Genomic DNA, 18047 nt, shown 5'->3' with positions numbered 1-18047 from the left:
CAAAGAGCCTTGCATCCAACAGTGCCAGTCAGCAAGTTTTTGTTCTTCACTTGCTCTGATGAGTTAGCAGTTTGCTTTATACTTAGAACTCCACCAGTGTGGGAATTATGAAGTAGGTGTCGATATTTAAGGGTTTACAAAAGAAGCTAGCAGTAGTAGTAGTAGTAGTAGTAGTAGTAGTAGTAGTAGTAGTAGTAGAAAGACAGTAGATATAGGATTAGAGAACATTAAATTGTTAGTAATAAACGCCACTGAAATCTAAATCACAATTAATAACCAAATGAAAAGACGTGTCTTGCAGCCTAAAAAAAAAAATAAAAAAAAATCAATAAATAAAAAAAACACTGACAGCAATTTCTGCCAAAATATACATTGACAGCTATATCTGTAATGAGCAAATAGCCAGCCTGCCAATATATCGGTGGAGCTGTAATACTTTGTTCATAAGAGCAAAGTAGTAAAAACAAAAAATTTAAGTATCTATTATAAAATTTTATTTCACAAAAACAGACCATTTAAAAATAAATAACTAAAAGCTGGCGGAGACAAAAACCTGAAAGGACTACACAAAGTTCAGATGGTATGTGTACACTGATCCAGTCACAAAAGCAATGGAAAAAAAAAACAACCCGGCCCAACATTAATTACATGTTAGACACGCATGTCCATGCGTGCATGTCCAAGGGTTTCATGCCCGTTGCCATGCATGAAAAAGGCAGAAAAGAACGTTTTCATGTAATCGTCATTCTAATAGTCACTGGAATTCAACATGCTCTTCAGTATTACATAATAAAAACAAAAGTGGAGCCATAATGTGAAGTTGAGCTGGAACTTAGATGTTGGTATATAAAACACATACACCGATAAGGCATATGGTCTAAAGTGTGAGCAAATCTCCCTTCTGCCTCAACACCCTCCTGAGAACAGATGAAGAATTACCAATGACCTCCGTTTTAGAATCCTTTTAATTAGAATGAAAATCAGGAGGAATTTCCCATCCCATCAATGCCATTTTATGCAGCTAATTACACTAGTAAAACACCTCAGGCAACACACCAAAGTACAATTGGCAATTTCCAAAAACATCTACAGCTTAAATGGCTGAGTAGGCAAGTTAGTTACTTCACCAAACTATAAGGAAGTAGTAGTACCTACCGCAGATCAGAATGAGGACCAAGTGTCCCTTACTAACAGTTTTTCTCGAGACGTGCCAAGTCAGCAATGCAATGCCAAGCACTAAACCATTTTCAACTAATCCAGATCGTATGTAAAAGCATGAATAGTTGAAAATTGGTGCTGTTGTTAACAAGTACAGCAGGCTCAACTTGAGTGTTACTGTAACTCAGGAGAGCTCAGATAAGCCATAATATCAAAGCAGATCAGCTCAGTGTGTCCATGAGGAGAGTAAAATGTAATGCATCCACTATCCATGTCACACCACGGTCATCCAAACAAAAGAAAAAAGAAGAAGAAAAAAATAAATAAAATCAGCCATACCATTCACTGGCATAGCAACCATTTCTACAGGAAGAGGAGGTCAGCTAAAAAAAAAAAAAAGGAAGTGACGTGCACTTACCTCCATCATACAAAACCTCACATCCTCTCTCTGTTTTTCCTCTCCCCCACTCTGTCTTTCTCAGCTATCTTTTGAACGGCAGGCAACACATCGGCCACACCATGCCCATGAGGCTGCAGCAGAACACTACCACCTGCCTGACATGGGACAACAAAAGCCAAAGCCATATGGATACATTGGCAGAGGCCAGTCAACCACTCGCAGCCATGCCGACACCCAACCCTCCACAGCTGGATTTACATGGGCACAAATTATGTGGACTTTATTTAGATAGGAAACAACAGGAAAGCAAAAAAAAAAATAAAATAAAAAAAAAAAAAAACTGTAAGTGTTCTTCCTGTTCAGATAACTGTAGGGGGTTAGCATTAGCACTTTAGCATCTCCTGTTGGTACACAATGCTTCCATAGAGCTGGCTGGTCACACGTTACAGTTGTCCAGCGGTACTCTAATGCTTGCTCCTCGCAAAAAGGCTACGTTCACACCGCGAGTCTTAGTGCTTAATTCGGATCTTTTGCTCAGATCCGATTTTGTTTGGCTGTTCACATTACCTTTTAAAATGTGGCCTCTATCAGATTCCAGTGTGAACGGTTTGCGGTTTCGAATTGACCCGCGTGAGCAAAAGAACAATAACAATGACATCAGACGCAGCACTCTGTTGCACTAAAGTTAGGGAGGTTATGGAGGAAGTAAGCATTTTTTCGCTTTTATTTCAAAAGGTTTGTGTAATGGCAGCCGTAACATTAATGAGCAGGTGCTGAAGAGGAGAAGAATGAAGAGAAAGAGAGACAAATTGGCTATTTTGGCTTTTTGCTGGGTTATGGCTGCAAATTCACTACAGAGGTCTGTGTGGATGCAGAGACGAAGCCAGGAGCGGTGGGACTGCGTTGTAATTTTACTGTCGGTGTATAGGGCTTACTCCCGCCGGCGCATAATTGTGACAAATGTCGATGTAGATTGACGCAAAAGTCACATCAAATCCGCCTTGGTTGTTCAAACGGCCGCATTGAAAAAAAATAATAATAATATCAAACCTGGGTCTGAATCAGGACCACATATGGAAGTGGTCTAAATCTGATTTAAAAAAAAAAAAATAAAAAAAAATAATCAGACCTTTTTTTGAGTGTTCACACTACTTCTGAACAAGTCTGACCTGGTCACTTGACCCCCCAAAAATCTGATTTGGGCCACTTTTGCCTGCAGTCTGAACGTAGCCAAAGATAGAATGGAAAAGAAACAAAAAGTTTGCAACAACATGTCACAATAACTGTTTCTTTTTCTCTAGGTCTGTACCCTACTGCAACATAAGTCTAATGCACCACTTTGTCATTATGTTCCATTAATTTGCCTGTACAATACTGATAAGATAATTTTTTTAAGTACGGAGCAAGGGTATGGAGTGCTATGGACATTGTAGTCCGAAACATTTTAAAATATACCTGCACAGTCTTGTACCAGTGATTGGTTTCAACGAAAAGCTGCCAATTAAAAAATGTGCCTCAAGGGCATGGTGGCATGATAACCTAGCAATTAGAAAGCTCTATATTGAGTTGGCCTTTATATTTACTTGAGATTTATTTTAAAGCTTTTGACTGAAGACACTTTACAGATTACCAATCCTGCAGTAGAACTAACCCATTGATTACATCTTTAACTTCCACATCTTTTGTGCCTTTCGGAATCCAGGCCGCACCAAAAAAAAAAAAAAAAAAAAATTCTGGAAGATTGACTTTAGGATGACTGCAATCCAGTCCAAACAACTTTGTCACTCGCTCTAATATTTGACCTACTACTTCCTTAACTTATTGTTCATCCTCATCACTCACTCGGTATAGATGAAAATGGCATGATTTATATTACACTTTATCTGCGTGTGATGGCATTTAATCAAGAGAACCAGAAGAGGACACAAAAAACAGAGTTATTGAAATAATACGGCGATGCCGCCTGGGTTCCTTCATTTAATGATGAATTCAGATATTATGATGAAACTGCTGTGGTACGAGTAGCAGCCCAAACAGCCACAAAAGGACAGTTAACCACGCTGAATAAACACTGAGGAAAGGAGAAAGCTCATCAAATGAAATGATAAATGTAACAAATATAATCCTACACGGTCATTTCATGGTCTTTATGAAATCATAATTTTTCAAATCATGAGTTACTTATGATTTGAAAAACAAAAACTACCGTATATGTGTAATGATCAGACACTAACAAAGAGAGGCGTCGCTCACTTGACAGTAATAGAACATGTCGGCGTGATGCATGATGAGACTTGCAGGCTGCCTGGGTACTTACGAAAGGGAACCGGAGGACGATCTGGCCTGCCTCTTGCTCTTCAGAGCTCGCAGTTTATCACCCTGTGTAAGGCCATTTCTCTCCTCGTCATCATTATACTGGAAAACAAAGAAAAAGCTATGAATAGGCAAAATGGTAGCATGTCCCATTTTTTGCTTACAAACATCATGCAGCAAAGTCTGTACCTGAAAACGTGGCAAGAGCGTCATTTCAAAACTCACCAGGTCCATTTCTTCTTTCTTGGATGCCCTGTTCTTGTTGCTCCCGTTGATGGTTATGTCATCCACACCAGACAGGATCCTGGTTACAGCCATCTTGCCATTCTCTTGTTCATTTAACATCTTCTCCCGGAAAACATCTCCCTCTGCCCACAGACTGTTCTGCTTACTGTAGAACAAGATGTCAACAAATGACAAAATAAACTCACTTTTCTTGCCAAACCAGTACCACCACCGCCTTTATTATTAAGATTTCTAAGCAGATTCTTACTGGTTTGAAGTGGGCGTGGCTCAGTTGGGAAAATTTATGTACACACACACACACATATACATACATATACATACATACATATATATATATATATATATATATATATATATATATATATATATATATATATATATATATATATATATATATATATATATATATATACATATACATACATACATACATACATACACACACACACACACATACATTTTGAAAATGCTGCTTCAGTGAACACCTACTCTTCAACAAAGTTCTGCTGAGGCCCAATGATGGACCCTGGTCGGCAGATCCGTATCCAGGCAATGGCCTCTGCAGCACTCAGGCAGTAATGTTTCATCATGTAACAGCCGATCAGAGTGCCAGTCCTCCCCAGACCAGCTAAAAGTAATTAAAAAAAAAAAGTGGTAAGGCCTTTAATTGTGCAATAACAGGACACTAAGCACAGTCTATACAGCTACAAGCGTAGAAGTGTCATGCGCCAACTATAACCAGCCATCCACAACGTTTCTTGCACTGTGAAGGAGGGTTAGAAATCGTACCCTTGCAGTGGACAGCAATGGCTCCTTCTGCGTTCTCGCAGATGTTGAGGAACTTCCTGACTATGGCGTCGTTTGGTGTACTCCCGTCTACAAAGAACAGATCGTGGTGCTCAAAGCCAGATTCTGTGAAACGCCTGGCATCGTACATCTTCTTGTTGAGTCTGATGATAGTGGTGATGTTATGTTTCCTGAAGTATGGGATGTAGGCCTCGGGAGCGTGCAAAGGGTACCCTAGAGGTAAGGGGAAAAGCATTAGTTTATAAAAAGTGTTAAAATAAGGTAAGGACATTGCTTTAACAGTACATTAGAAACTTGACTTTCACTTACCATTCTCTATTTTGCTTTTTGGGTGAGGCCCACTGAACGCAAGGAACTTTTTTGGAATGATCCAGTTTAAGTCTCCATTTTCTGCCCTCTCATAGTGCTCATATTCTTCCACATCAAAGTTGGAGAAGTCGAGCCAGCCGTACTGCAGAGCCTGGTACATGGTTCAGAGGGAGTTAATTTCATAAAAAAGGAGCATGACGAAGCAAGAAAGAAAAATAAATCAAAATTAAAATGACGTACCTTGTGAACGCCACGAAGACAATCTAAGATGTTCAGATTGTACATGCAGGTTCCAAACGAAGCATCTCTGAAACATCAAATATACTGACAGTCTTTATCAGCACAACACACTGAGGATCTTTATTTCCCATTAAATATGTCTAATGCAAGGATATAAACTGCTATCTCACATATCCCGCTCTCCGAATGTCTCGTTCTGTATCTTCTATAAACATTTTATAAATCAGTAATACTAACAGGGCACGAGGGTCCTTGAACCTTTTCTTGTGTTGCAGTTGAGTTAATAACAAAAATTAACATTGTGATTTTGTTTTTGATACAATTCTCTGCTATATATTAAAAGCTACACAATTTGACAAGATATATGGAGACAATTTTTATATCCAAACTATTTCCAAATAGCAGATGCAACAATCTTTCACCAACAATTCTTGTCAAAAGTTTCTCTTCTCTTTAAAACAAGTGAAAGTTTTTAACATGTTATGTTTGCTAAACAGATCAGTCTGCTCTGAGAATGATTGTGATTAGTCATTCACTGGGCAGTCTGCAGCAAAAGCCAAAATGTATCTAAAAATCTGGCTACTTTGTTGTGTTTTTTTTTTTTTTTTTTAAACAAACTCTTTAGGCGTCTTTGAAAGTAGTCTTCAAAAAGCTAAATATTCTATGCGACTACTGTAAATGACAATGTGGATACTGAAACCATACAATGCCCTGCCCAAGCTGCAGTCACTCTTAGTTGCTTATAATAGGAGCCCAAGCTAAATGTGACATAGACAGTAATAGTGTCTTTTTACCTGAATGGAATATATGTTGAATTCCTTGACACCAGCAGACTGTAGGCATCCTCTGGCATCATGTTTAGATGCATTACCTTTAAAAACACAAATGTCTAATCAGCAAGTGCGTCTTGTTTTATTACATGCAGATATCATTTCACAAGCTATGCGTGTTTGTTCACCACTTACTGCATACGAGCCGATTAGGTAGGCGGCATTGGCTTGTTTCTTCTGATCTCCACAGGTGTAAAATATGATCTTCTTTCTTGAGAGCGTAATGGACTGTGAAGAGACATTCAAAGCAAACGTAAGAGCTGACAGGTGATAACGTATTTAATTCACTTACAAATTTATAATATTAAAATGTAGACATTACAGTAACCTACAGTGGCTGTACAACAAATGTAAATTCCTCATTGATAAGGACTTTTACTCGTTAATGAATTAATTACTTTTCTACATAGGTGGTGGGGTGAATGGCAATTAACACAATTGTAGGCTAAAACAGTTTGGGCATCATCAGACAAATATGAGAATCAGAGAGTTATGAGAGAGGTTGAGTCATCTGTGGCCAAACGTCAGCTAAGTGACAGCCTTGAAAATCACGTCATGAGCCAGATAGAGACAAAGTGCCTTGACAAAGAGGAACAGTGGTGACACAAGTTGGCACAAACCAGGGACATCTGGGCTATAAATATAACTGCAAAAAGTTGACATGTATTACTGACCGGCATGCAAAAAAACTATAACACTACTTTATTTTGACTACCCACTGCAGGGATAAATAGATATTGATTGACCTGGGTTTTGCCTCCCAGTCTCTTTTCCAGGAAGTACACATTAAGAGCAGCAGTTTACTGTACCGTGAGCTTCTTTGTCAGCTTGCAACAGAAGCGATAAAACATGGCCAGGTTTAGGGGACCAAAGTCCGCATAGAAGCTGAGAGAGAGAGAGAGAGAGAGAGAGAGAGAGAGAGAGAGAGAGAGAGAGAGAGAGAGAGAGAGAGAGAGAGGAGAAGAGTGTGTGTCAGAGTGGCTATTTACGCAACCGGCTACGGTCTCTGGGGAAGTTTCACCGGGTAGAATCTGCTACCTCAGACTCAAACAGTAAAAACACGGACAGAGTAAAGACTATATCTGGAAGCATTTGATGCTAAAGTCGGTCACTCAGAACAGGACAAAAAGCTGCAAAGACAAGGGCTCTGTTTTGTACCACTGGCACAAAAATGGTTCTCAAAGGTCAGCCGATCGCGTCATCTCCTGACGCCAATCTAACAGCCCATTTAAACAGCCGTGCACTGAAAATAAAAAGGTGCTTTTATAAGTTTTATTTGCCTTTCATTTTTAATGCGGTTGTGGTCATTTGGATTTCTTCCAACAGTAAAGGGTCATGTCCCTTTTATCTTAAACATTGCACCAACATATATATTTGTTTGTATGATGTTTGAGTTACAAAACGTTTTATGGTATAAGGAAATCTGAATAGTCTGAGTAACTTCGTACTAATACAATTAAAACTAGAATCACTATGCTCTGAATTTGTTATGTGCAAGCCTTCTCACAATCAGCGCTATGGAGAAGATTTTTTTTATTTTTTTTTTGAGATGACTGCAATGATAACAAAAAGGTGTAACGTTAGGCGTTGTGGGTCGATTGAAAAATGTCTTTTATTGCACTCGAAGAAGTGCAAAGGTCAGGGCTAAAGCACAGAAATAATGCAGCAACGAGCTGAATGTTGAATATGCCAAGATGTGATGAGACTGAAAACGTACTTCTCATATGCCAGCTCTTCATCTATGCAGAAACAGTGTCGTTCAGCTGTGTTCTTGATCTTTTGCTTTAGTATGGCGAAATAGAGTTGATCTGCAGGAGGGAGAGGGGGAGATGGGGAGATGGAGAGGGGGGGGGGATAGGGCGACAACATAAAGAGGCAGTTACTTGCTTTATTGTCATGCATGCAAACTTATGTTGTCTCAGATTTCCCTCAAACCAGCAATTCTTTCTACACAAATACTTCTTTAATGTCATTTCTTGCAACTTACCCTTGATAAACTCAATACATCTGGACGAAACATCGTCCGCGGTCATCTTGGCCACAGTTCTGAACATGACTGTTTTGCAGAGAAACGTACGATGTTGATTTTCTTCACGAGGACTTGCGCATACTGATTAAAACATCCACTGATATTGCGCACGGAGTTTAAAAAAAAAAGCAGGTAAAAAAATAAAGCGTTATCAAAAATGTTTCTGAGCCTGATTATAACTCTCCGGGACAAGAAACTTAACAGTCGAAGAGAGGGAAGGAGAGTTTGTGCAACTGCGCACCCTGCTTTAAAAAAAAAGAGAAAAAAATCACCTCCGCACGACTCCTCCCCTACACTGTTCGGCGGGACGCTATTGGCTGCGACAGATGCAGAACGTTACATGACTGGAGAAACAGCCTGTCAGTCGTGCTCTGCCCCGCCCGTTTCAGTTTAAAGTTCTCTACTTGAGACACATGATAGGCCCCGGGAACGTTGCCCAAACGGTTGCTAGGGCGATCCCTCAGCCAATCAAATTTGTGATTTACACTTCGACGACCCTCCCTCTCTCTGATTAGAGCTGCGCAAGGATGTTACTACAAGAAGAGCCAAGAAAAACGCCATAAAGGTTTGAAAATGTACGCTGGACGCCACTGACGCTGGGCTGACTGTGGTATTGATGACAATGATCTCCATACAAAGTCCACAAAACAACATGGTGCAGACAAAGCGAAGTTATGGTGCAATTTCTTTCACTAAAAATAAATATCAGCGCAAAACTGAACTGCTGATACATTGTGTATTTTGTGCACATGTAATGCTAGAACGACGCAAACCAAGCGCATTGACGATAAAGCGACAGACGTGTCGCCATTAGGTCAAAAGCTGGAAGAAGGAAAAAAAACAAACAAACGGACTCATTCATTCAGGTCATTTAAAACGCAATGCTGTGCATGCGCAGCCTGCTGTGTGCGTCTAAACCACATATTTGCCTAGTAGGCTAAAAGTTGACAGGGTTCATCCTGCAGACCCTCTTACCTGTTATCTCAGTGTAAATATCAGAGTTTAACTCCGCCTCTGAGTGAGCTGCACAGCGCTTTTTCCTCGACTCGGCTCGTCTCCTCTCGCTCTTGCGCTTCATTTTGTCTTCAGGGCTGCACGGTGAACATTCCTGAGCAACTGCTAACAGACCTTCGCTTCGCAGTACAGCGGCTTGTCCCAGTTTTGTTTGCTGCGTTATTATGGCATGGTCTTGCTCCTGCGCTGCTGCTGATGATCTGGAACTGCGTGTGTGTGTGTATTGTGTATCGCCTATGTGTCAACCGAGGATCTGCCTGCTACAGCCTCACTGTGGCGGTGACGTCTATGAGCCTATGAGCAGGGGCAGGTTTCTGCTTTCTGAATCCCCTGCATGTGACGTATCAGGATTGGATGTCCAGCTCCCACCCTCCACTGTTCATCTGCAGCAGCTGTAGTGATAACGTTGGGAACGTACTCCTATAGGGGTTGAATACCATTTAGTTCTATGACCACGCATTAAAGAGTGTATGTAGCATGACACAAACAAGACAAATGCAGCCTAGAAATAGCAATAAAACTTTTAAAAAAAAAAAAAAAAAAAAAAAAAAAAAAAAAAAAAAAAAAAAAAAAAAAAAAAAAAAAAAAAAAAAAAAAAAAAAAAAAAAAAAAAAAAAAAAAAAAAAAAAAAAAAAAAAAAAAAAATATTTTTTTACACCTCCAAATTTTTTTTTTAAAAAAAAATTTTTTTTTTTTTTTTTTTTTTTTTTTTTTTTTTTTTAAAAATTTTTTTTTTTTTTTTTAATTTTTCTTTTTTTTATAAAATATTATTAAAAACTGTTGATATAGGGAAGATATTTTTTTTTTTTTTTTTTTTTTTTTTTTTTTTTTTTTTTTTTTTTTTTTTTTTTTTTTTTTTTTTTTTTTTTTTTTTTTTTTTTTTTTTTTTTTTTTTTTTTTTTTTTTTTTTTTTTTTTTTTTTTTTTTTTTTTTTTTTTTTTTAGTTATAAAAAAAATATAAGAGTTAAGCATCCCAAAACCGAGAGCGGTGGTCGGTGGAGAAGAATTGTTAATGAGCTGTGCTTCACAAGGAGACAAAGGGCTTAGGAAGAAGACATTGAGTTAAGATTTTTGTCAAACTATACAGTTTCCATTGGTCAAGAATGAATTTTCACACTCAACATAGACTGTACATTTCAGACCTATCCAAGATTTTGGCAAGGCAGCGTCCCAGTACAGACATGATAAAAAAATAGACTAAAAAAATATTTGTTGCCCAAACAGTGATGTGGGGAGAGGGAGGAAGGCGGCCAGCTGGCTACACATGGACGATCTTTGGCTTATCGCTGAAGTCCAGAGTCTGTTGAACTCCGGCGAGCTGCAGGAGCCAGTTAATGGGCATGTGATCCAGACGGTTCATGTCAAAATGGGAAAAATGAACATGAGAGCCTGCGGAGAGAAGAAAGAGTGAGGGAGGAAAAGAGAAAGATATAAAACAGTGGAGGCAGAGAGAGAAAATAAGATTGAGCAGAGTTACAAGGAAATAGAGAGAGAGTGACAGGAAAGATTACCTGGTCCTGCAATGATGGCTCCACCTTGCTTGGGTGCGCAGGACGCTGAGCAAATGCAGGAGCCAGCTCCATATACCCCTAAAGATTCATTTCGCCATAAATTTCATTTGTCCCATCTAAAGGATTATACCAGTTTTCATATGTACACTATAACAAATACAAACATAAACAAATACAAAGATTCAATTATTTACCATCTAAAAATATGCTGGGTTTATGGCCTTCTACTGTTATTGCCATTACCTGAGTCCGTAAATTTCTCCTCTCTCTTCATCCCAAGCTTTTGATAAATGCACCTCTCTGGGTCCACATATATTTCATGAGGATACCCCGTCAATGAGCAGAAAGGCTAGATGAGATTGAAAACTTAAATCAGCATGTGTGGCAGACTGAAATTATGCACGAGAATCAATAAATGAATTACCTCTATATGATGGTGAGCAGACTGGCCAATCACAACTAGTCTAATGTCAGCATCCTGCAACAACACACATCCACATGTGGGTTTTCAGAATCAATAATTTTGATGTTACAAAGCTATAACTATTAACTCTGATCCGCATGTAAAATGTGCAACTATGCTAATTGCCTCCAGTGCATTCATAGTCGTGGATCAGGACTTACCTCCAGTGCTTCTTTAGGTATTTTGCTCAAATCCTCCACATATTCTTTACAGCTGTAGCACAAGAAATTCTGCAGGGGCATACAGTACATAATACGTCAATAGGCTATTGAAAACATTACTTTTTAAAACTCATCTTGCACCTATTCTCTGTCTTCACCTACTGATATGATTTTTCCATTCCTCCATTGCCATCATAGCATGGGAAGCTGTTGGGGCATCTGTCCAGCAAAGCTGATGCTTACCTGTTGCCTAAAGTGATGCATTTATGAAGCTCAACCTATAAACTTTAGCCTCTAATGATTTTACTCCAGGCAGTGTAGCCCATGAATCGTCAGCAAGGTTAAGCCAAACAAAGTTTATCCGTACCCGCACGAAAATTATGACCGATTTCCTGTCTTGATATAATTTCTTGAACGGATCAGAGACTCCATGCCGGTCGTAAATTAAACAATCTTCGACGTCTTCAAGACGAAAATCGACAGAAGGGCTCCTAATTGCACGATGTTCTGAATTTACTTGTCGAGTTATTGGTGAAACTGCTTCAGCCATTTTTTTTCTGAGGCTTCCCGAATTCGCATTGCTATTTTGGGAGTTGCCGTTCAGGCTTGAAGAGCTGGTGGCCACAAATTCACGCCCATAAACTGTGCGCGCGCGTGTGTGTGTGTGTGTGTGTGTGTGTGTGTGTGTGTGTGTGTGAGAGAGAGAGAGAGAGAGAGAGAGAGAGAGAGAGAGAGAGAGAGAGAGAGAGAGAGAGAGAGAAAGCAGAACATGTCACTTAAAATGAACAGCAAAGTCAAGTTATAATAGTTATAATAGGCCTAGTTAATATTGACTTAAATTCACTTGATTTGCAGATTATTTCCAGAGATGTGTGCATGCCATTCTGAGAAAGTAGACATAGTAAAACAATTATGATCATGCAAAAACTGGGGCTAGGGATACTTGAGCCTGAACTTTCTTTCGGCTTCAGCTTCGATCCCATCTCCCACAAGGCCCCGCAGCAGGCAGGTTCATCCTTCATCCAGCCACCATGACGAATTACGAATCGCCCTTCTCGGCTTCCTTCCCCCTGCTCTCTTGGTGCGGAAGTGCTGTCCTCCAGAGCAGCAGCAGAGCCAGAGCTGCCACTGTTTGGGTAAACACAACGCTGGTTCAGTAGTAGGTTTTCTCGCCGCCGCGCCTCTCCGTCCGGACTTGTCAGCACACATCTTGACCGTGCAGCATAGCAGTATTATGCGAGTACCGTCCGGAGTGCGGGAGCGCCGTGTGAAGTGGTGAGACATGTTTCATGTTGGGGCTACACAGCTAAGTTAGCATCTAGTGATGGAGCAAGCTAGCCTGCAGAAAAGCTGCACTGGGTTAGCACTGGAACCGTGTCTTTTTCTCCAAAAGAGGGTGTGAATATGTCGGAGATGTTGGAGCTAATATTAGACATACACCTGTCGTGACTTCGTTCACAACACAACCATCACGTTAATGCTGTGTGTGTGTGTGTGTGTGTGTGTGTGTGTGTGTGTGTGTGTGTGTGTGTGTGTGTGTGTGTGTGTGTGTGTGTGTTTTAAACAAATGACCACCATCTGTTCCATGTTTACATCTTTTCATTCGGTTTTCTTGCTGGACTAGTGTATGACAAGTCTGCTATAGTAACGTAAGTCTAACGTAGACAACGTAATCAGGGGTTCAACGTGTGACAAGTAATGTATTCATAGCACAAATAATACAAGTCAAATGCTTTTGACAGCACGGCTATAAAGCTTGCTGCTGTTTTGTTGTGTGCTATACGTATGTTTAGACTTCACACTCAAAATATGATATTATTTCCATCATGATGCCAAGCTAGCATTTCGTTGTGCACTCTAGTAATGTGTACTAGGCTACATGGGGAGTGTAAGGACAGTGTTGGCTACCATCAGTCTATTTTCATGTTCCCAGCTGTTTCACTATATAGATCTGGATTGTCCTTGACACTTAAAGGAGAGGCTTTTCTCAGATCTATCTTACTAACACATATTATGTACATTTAGAGTCATTGGTTGCTGTAGTTGGTTCTCCTGTCCATATACTGGTTGTGAAGGGATCTCTTTCTAACAAATGCCTTTGACTGTTGAAAACTGTCATGTACTGGAAGTTAGAGCTTGTTTACAAATTCTTTTTTATAGATATTCACTGGGTTAAGTCATAATTTTGCCAATGTTATGTCGGCAAAGGTCTTGTATGGTTGCTTGTGTTAAGACAACCGTAAACACTGCCGTGTTTGAGATGTTTGTCTTGTTTTGGTAAATTAACAAGAAAATGGTACTGAAATAAAATGTAGTTTTTGTATTGGTTCCAAAACTCAGGTATTGTATTGAAACCAACTATCATACCCTGTCCTGCTCTACTGTGATCTTCAAGGTCCTTAGAATATTCCTGAATAATGAGTTGACTCCTTTTTGTTCTAGAGTTTCCTTGAGTCATCTATATGGGCCATCTTCTCTCGAAAAATGGTTACCGCCTGAAGAAGAGGACACACAAGTTGCATCATAGGAAGAAGAAGAAGAGGAACTGTTTCCTGCAGCTGCCTTGCATGCTCTGCTTCATTGTCCACAGCAACAGCAGCGGTCTTGACGACGACAGCGACCATTTGGAGGCCGGTGTCAACGGCACTGTGTGCCGTCACAACAGCATCACTGGAATCAGTGTCCCTGGTGTGGCCGGAGTTGGCATTGGAGCAGCAACTGCCTCGAAGCTCGCCGAGCGATACGCAACACTCACATCTCCTGAGGATTGCTCTAAGTTCCTGTTGTCACCACGGGAGCTGGTTATCTGGGAGGGCCAAGGGAGGAGCCTTTTATCAGCTGTTCCTGCCAAACTGATTCCACCGCCGGCGCTGTTCCGAACCGCTGGCGTATCTGTGACCGTGGCCATACCTGTACCTGTGCCTGGCTGCACCAACAACTACACTGAGATGGTAGGGAGCTGCAGCAACAGTACCAAACGTTGTAGCTGGTGAAGATACAGCATTGACACAAATCTGTACAGATGGCCTAAACAGCCATGCTTTACCAGTGCTGCTGCTATTGGTTGATAGGGGTGTCTGTACTAATAAGTAGCCATAGGATTTAGACTGATTACTTATGTATTTTAACAAAGAAAAGTGTCCCTCCCCAGATGAATGCAGTCATGCATAAGGATTTCCTAAAATCTTATTTAAGACCAAAGAATATTTGTGAAAAATTATGCTCGACACCACTGACAAACATTTCCGCCAGTGACCAATGACCATTAAATCGACAAAAATTTGTCTGTCGACCAATACCATAACTGAAGGAGAGCAGCCCCACTGTTTATAATAGTATGTAAAAAAAGACGGATTTGAATCAGCTCAAAGCTTGAACAAAAGTCCAACTGTTTTAAAGCGAAACATTACACAGTAGGTTTTTTGTGTTCTCCAGATATAAGATATGTAATAACAGAATTGCAGCAGTCACAAGTCAAACTTCACACTCAAAGCCACAGCTTAGTTTGTTCTAATTGAGTATCCAAGGTAAAGGGTGCGGTTTGGATTCGGTGTTTCATAATGTGGGTGGTGTAATGTTCTTCAACACTGCAGTTGTATTTAAAGGCTTTGCACTCAAATCTGCCTCGACTTACCTGAAGAAAATCGGGTTCCACCTCACTGATCTGTGTGTGTCTCTGGGTGCAGGTGTGTAAGAGGAAGTGCTCCGAGGTGCAGAGGTGCACCCCCTGTAAGCAGCCGCGCTGCGCCTTCGCTGCCCCTGACGGAGTGCTGGAGAATGGGGGAGTGGGAGGAGGAGGGGGAGAGGCTGCCTCAAACTCTGAAACTGGCCACTGCCACCTTCCCCTCTGTCCACTTCCCTCCTCCTCCGCTTCCTCCTCCTCTGCCTCCTCCTCTTCCTCCTCACCTGCTGACGGCTGCTGTGGGTTGGGTCTTCATGCTGATTTGCCCCACAGTTCAGACTCATCCCCCTGCTGCCTGCATCATTATGACGACTGCCAGGCGCGAAGTTCTGACGCTGCTGATCACTCGAGTATCAACCACCTGCCTTCCTCCATCCTTCTCAAGGTCAGAGTTCATCAAAGAGTTAAATTGGCATTTCGTTTATGTTTACTGATGGATTTTTTTTTTCTTCATTGGTTTGGCACAATAAATACTTTGACAACTGAGCCACAGCATCTGAATGGTTGTTGAATGGCTTTTACTAGACTGGGAACATGACTGCTGAATGGATTATTCTTTGTGTATGACATCTTCTTTTGCCTCCTTGCAGGTGCTCTCCCACTTGACAGTGAAGGAGCGCTGTCTGTGTGCCTCTCTGGTGTGTAAGTACTGGAGGGACCTCTGCTTGGACTTCCAATTCTGGAAGCAAATCGACCTCAGTGGCCTACAACAAGTAAGCACATAGGGTAGAGGATTTTTTTTTTGTCTGAGACTCCATGAAATGATTCTCTAATATCAGTAGAGCAGTATACTATCTGTCTTTTTAGTTTTTCACATTGTGAATTTTTGACATTAAGTTAATACTCTGGCAGTGAGGAGGAGAGAGTATTTTTTTATTTTACTAATGACTTACATCTCTCCTTGTGTTCCCCAGGTAAATGATGATCTCCTGGTGAAAATAGCCTCTCGGAGGCAGAATGTGACGGAGATTAACATCTCGGATTGCAGAGGGGTCCATGACCATGGTGTGTCCTCCCTGGCCTCACACTGTCCAGGCCTGCAGAAGTATACGGCGTACCGCTGCAAGCAGCTGGGTGACATGTCCCTCTCGGCCTTGGCTTTACACTGCCCTCTGCTGGTGAAGGTGCATGTTGGCAACCAGGACAAACTGACGGATGAAGCACTAAAAAAGGTATCCATTCAAAGCTTCCTTTTTCAGTGTTTAGATCTTTGCTTGTCTGTGATACACCCACCTCATTTGTTGTTTTTGCTTACAAATGAAAAGTGAAGTGGAGATTTCCAGTATGAAATCTTACATATACTAAATAATGTGTCATGTTTGCCTTCAGATGGGAGAGCACTGCAGTGAGATGAAGGACATCCACTTGGGTCAGTGTTACAGTATCACAGATGAAGGCATGGTGGCCTTGGCTAGAGGATGCCCTAAGCTGCAGAGACTCTACTTGCAAGAGAACAAACTGGTCAGTCATCTGGTCTCAGATTTGTGCTTTTTCCCCGGGTTTGCTTTACGGTTTCTGCTCGTACAGGAGCCAAAGTGTCTGTGTCTCTGTTTGGCAATGTGAAGTGTGCATTTATCTTACATAGCCTCTCCATAGATACTCATCTCAGCTATGTAACCACTACTGATATTCTGGGGTTATAAGAATATTGTCAGAGCAGTGGCTCTGGCACTTGCATGTCTTACAGTCGGTTATCGTTATGTTGGAGATTTTATGCACGAGTACACCCGGACGCTGTACCTGATGTGCCTTCTCTCACTAAGTGCACTGTTGCTGTACAGATTTATTCATTTTGGTTTTGCTTCTCAGTCTTATGATGATTTTTTTTTTAAAGATTATTTTTTTGGGGCATTTTTAGGCCTTTATTTTCACAGGACAGATGATGACATGAAAGGGGGGGAGAGAGGGGGAATAACATGCAGCAAAGGGCCACAGGTCGGAGTCGACCCCGCGGCCGCTGCGTCGAGGAGTCTACCTCTATATACGTGCGCCTGCTCTACCAACTGAGCTAACCCGGCCACATTTTATACATTTTAATGAGGGGATGCTATTTTCTTTAAACTACTGTAACTCATTAATGCTTGAATATATGTGGTTCATATCAACACCACCCACATGTTTATGTGAATGCAGATATGTGGGTGCATACATATGTTGGCTGACTAATGCCTTAATCAGTTTAATGACTGATCTCATTATCACAGCTGGTTTTGTTTTATATTTCATGACTTCAGTCAGCTGAACTGCCTTTTTCACTCCCTTTTCACTTTAAACCACCACTAGATGTCAATGTTTTCCAATTTCTGAAAACGGCTGCTTTCTTTTTGTAGACCACAGCTGGTTTATACTAATGCTGAATTGTGTACATCTCCTCACAATTACAGTTACTTATTGTCTTTTACTTTATTTGTCATTTAGTATTTAATTATAATACAGAAAGAGAACAGAAAAAGTAATTTGGCTGTTTCTCCCCCCTTTTATTTAGATCTTCCTTAGCTAATGCTCTTGCACTTTTTCCTGCTAATATTTCTTTGCAGTCCATGAGTAATTATGACCTTGATGAATTAGTCCACTTTAAGTTGTTAACAATAGCTCAGTTTGTTAAAATCCCATTCATCATCCTAATAGTATATGAAATTAGCGATTACCACTAGGTGAGAGATTAATATTGCTGCTGATAACATTTCAGCCCAGCAGTATCAATTTCAGACAGTCATTTTTCAGGCTTGAGGTCGTTGCAGTTATTTTAGCTTCCTGTCATTAGGGTGAAGAGAAATGGGCTGAGCCTATATGGCAATTGTTATGTCTAGGCTCTCTGGTTGCTTGGCCTAAAATGATCATTAAGTTTGGCAGGAATTAAGACGACCCAGAAACACTTACCTTT

General features: G+C 40.6%; 3 protein-coding genes across 13 annotated transcripts in view; 1 reads left to right on the top strand and 2 right to left on the bottom strand.

The window, feature by feature from the left end:
* The window catches only part of cdc14b (cell division cycle 14B), a 13731-nt gene extending 4071 nt beyond the window's left edge, over nt 1-9660 (bottom strand). For 3 of the 8 annotated variants that reach the window (XM_039802659.1, XM_039802660.1, XM_039802663.1), the window contains exons 1-12: nt 9308-9658; nt 8291-8359; nt 8021-8111; nt 7113-7188; nt 6439-6531; nt 6268-6344; nt 5474-5540; nt 5234-5384; nt 4907-5137; nt 4607-4745; nt 4097-4262; nt 3876-3973 (exon numbers count right to left, since the gene is read on the bottom strand). In XM_039802659.1, the coding sequence (XP_039658593.1) occupies nt 3876-3973; nt 4097-4262; nt 4607-4745; nt 4907-5137; nt 5234-5384; nt 5474-5540; nt 6268-6344; nt 6439-6531; nt 7113-7188; nt 8021-8111; nt 8291-8359; nt 9308-9410 (1361 nt within the window). In that variant the 5' untranslated portion in view covers nt 9411-9658. Of the gene's footprint in view, nt 1-1576; nt 1714-3875; nt 3974-4096; nt 4263-4606; nt 4746-4906; nt 5138-5233; nt 5385-5473; nt 5541-6267; nt 6345-6438; nt 6532-7112; nt 7189-8020; nt 8112-8290; nt 8360-9307 lie in introns of all 8 variants that reach the window. The other 5 variants (XR_005639472.1, XR_005639471.1, XM_039802664.1 and 2 more) reach the window with 5 other exon arrangements.
* A 651-nt stretch (nt 9661-10311) lies between these two features.
* Nucleotides 10312-12060, bottom strand: prxl2c (peroxiredoxin like 2C). The gene is given in 7 exon segments (XM_039804015.1): nt 10312-10735; nt 10858-10902; nt 11101-11206; nt 11282-11335; nt 11482-11550; nt 11849-12039; nt 12042-12060. Coding segments are annotated over 7 exon segments (615 nt in total). The 3' UTR covers nt 10312-10604.
* Nucleotides 12061-12526: 466 nt separating this feature from the next.
* Nucleotides 12527-18047, top strand: part of fbxl17 (F-box and leucine-rich repeat protein 17) — a 237564-nt gene continuing 232043 nt past the window's right edge. For 2 of the 4 annotated variants that reach the window (XM_039803440.1, XM_039803441.1), the window contains exons 1-6: nt 12527-12756; nt 13924-14432; nt 15168-15548; nt 15754-15876; nt 16078-16335; nt 16493-16624. In XM_039803440.1, coding sequence (XP_039659374.1) covers nt 13944-14432; nt 15168-15548; nt 15754-15876; nt 16078-16335; nt 16493-16624 — 1383 coding nt within the window. In that variant the 5' untranslated portion in view covers nt 12527-12756; nt 13924-13943. The remainder of the gene's footprint in view (nt 12757-13923; nt 14433-15167; nt 15549-15753; nt 15877-16077; nt 16336-16492; nt 16625-18047) is intronic. The other 2 variants (XM_039803442.1, XM_039803438.1) reach the window with 2 other exon arrangements.

The sequence above is a fragment of the Perca fluviatilis genome, chromosome 6, assembly GCF_010015445.1.
Source record: "Perca fluviatilis chromosome 6, GENO_Pfluv_1.0, whole genome shotgun sequence".
Classification (NCBI taxonomy): domain Eukaryota; kingdom Metazoa; phylum Chordata; class Actinopteri; order Perciformes; family Percidae; genus Perca; species Perca fluviatilis.
Note: the sequence above shows the minus strand (reverse complement) of the source record. Positions and strands in the feature narration are given on the sequence as shown.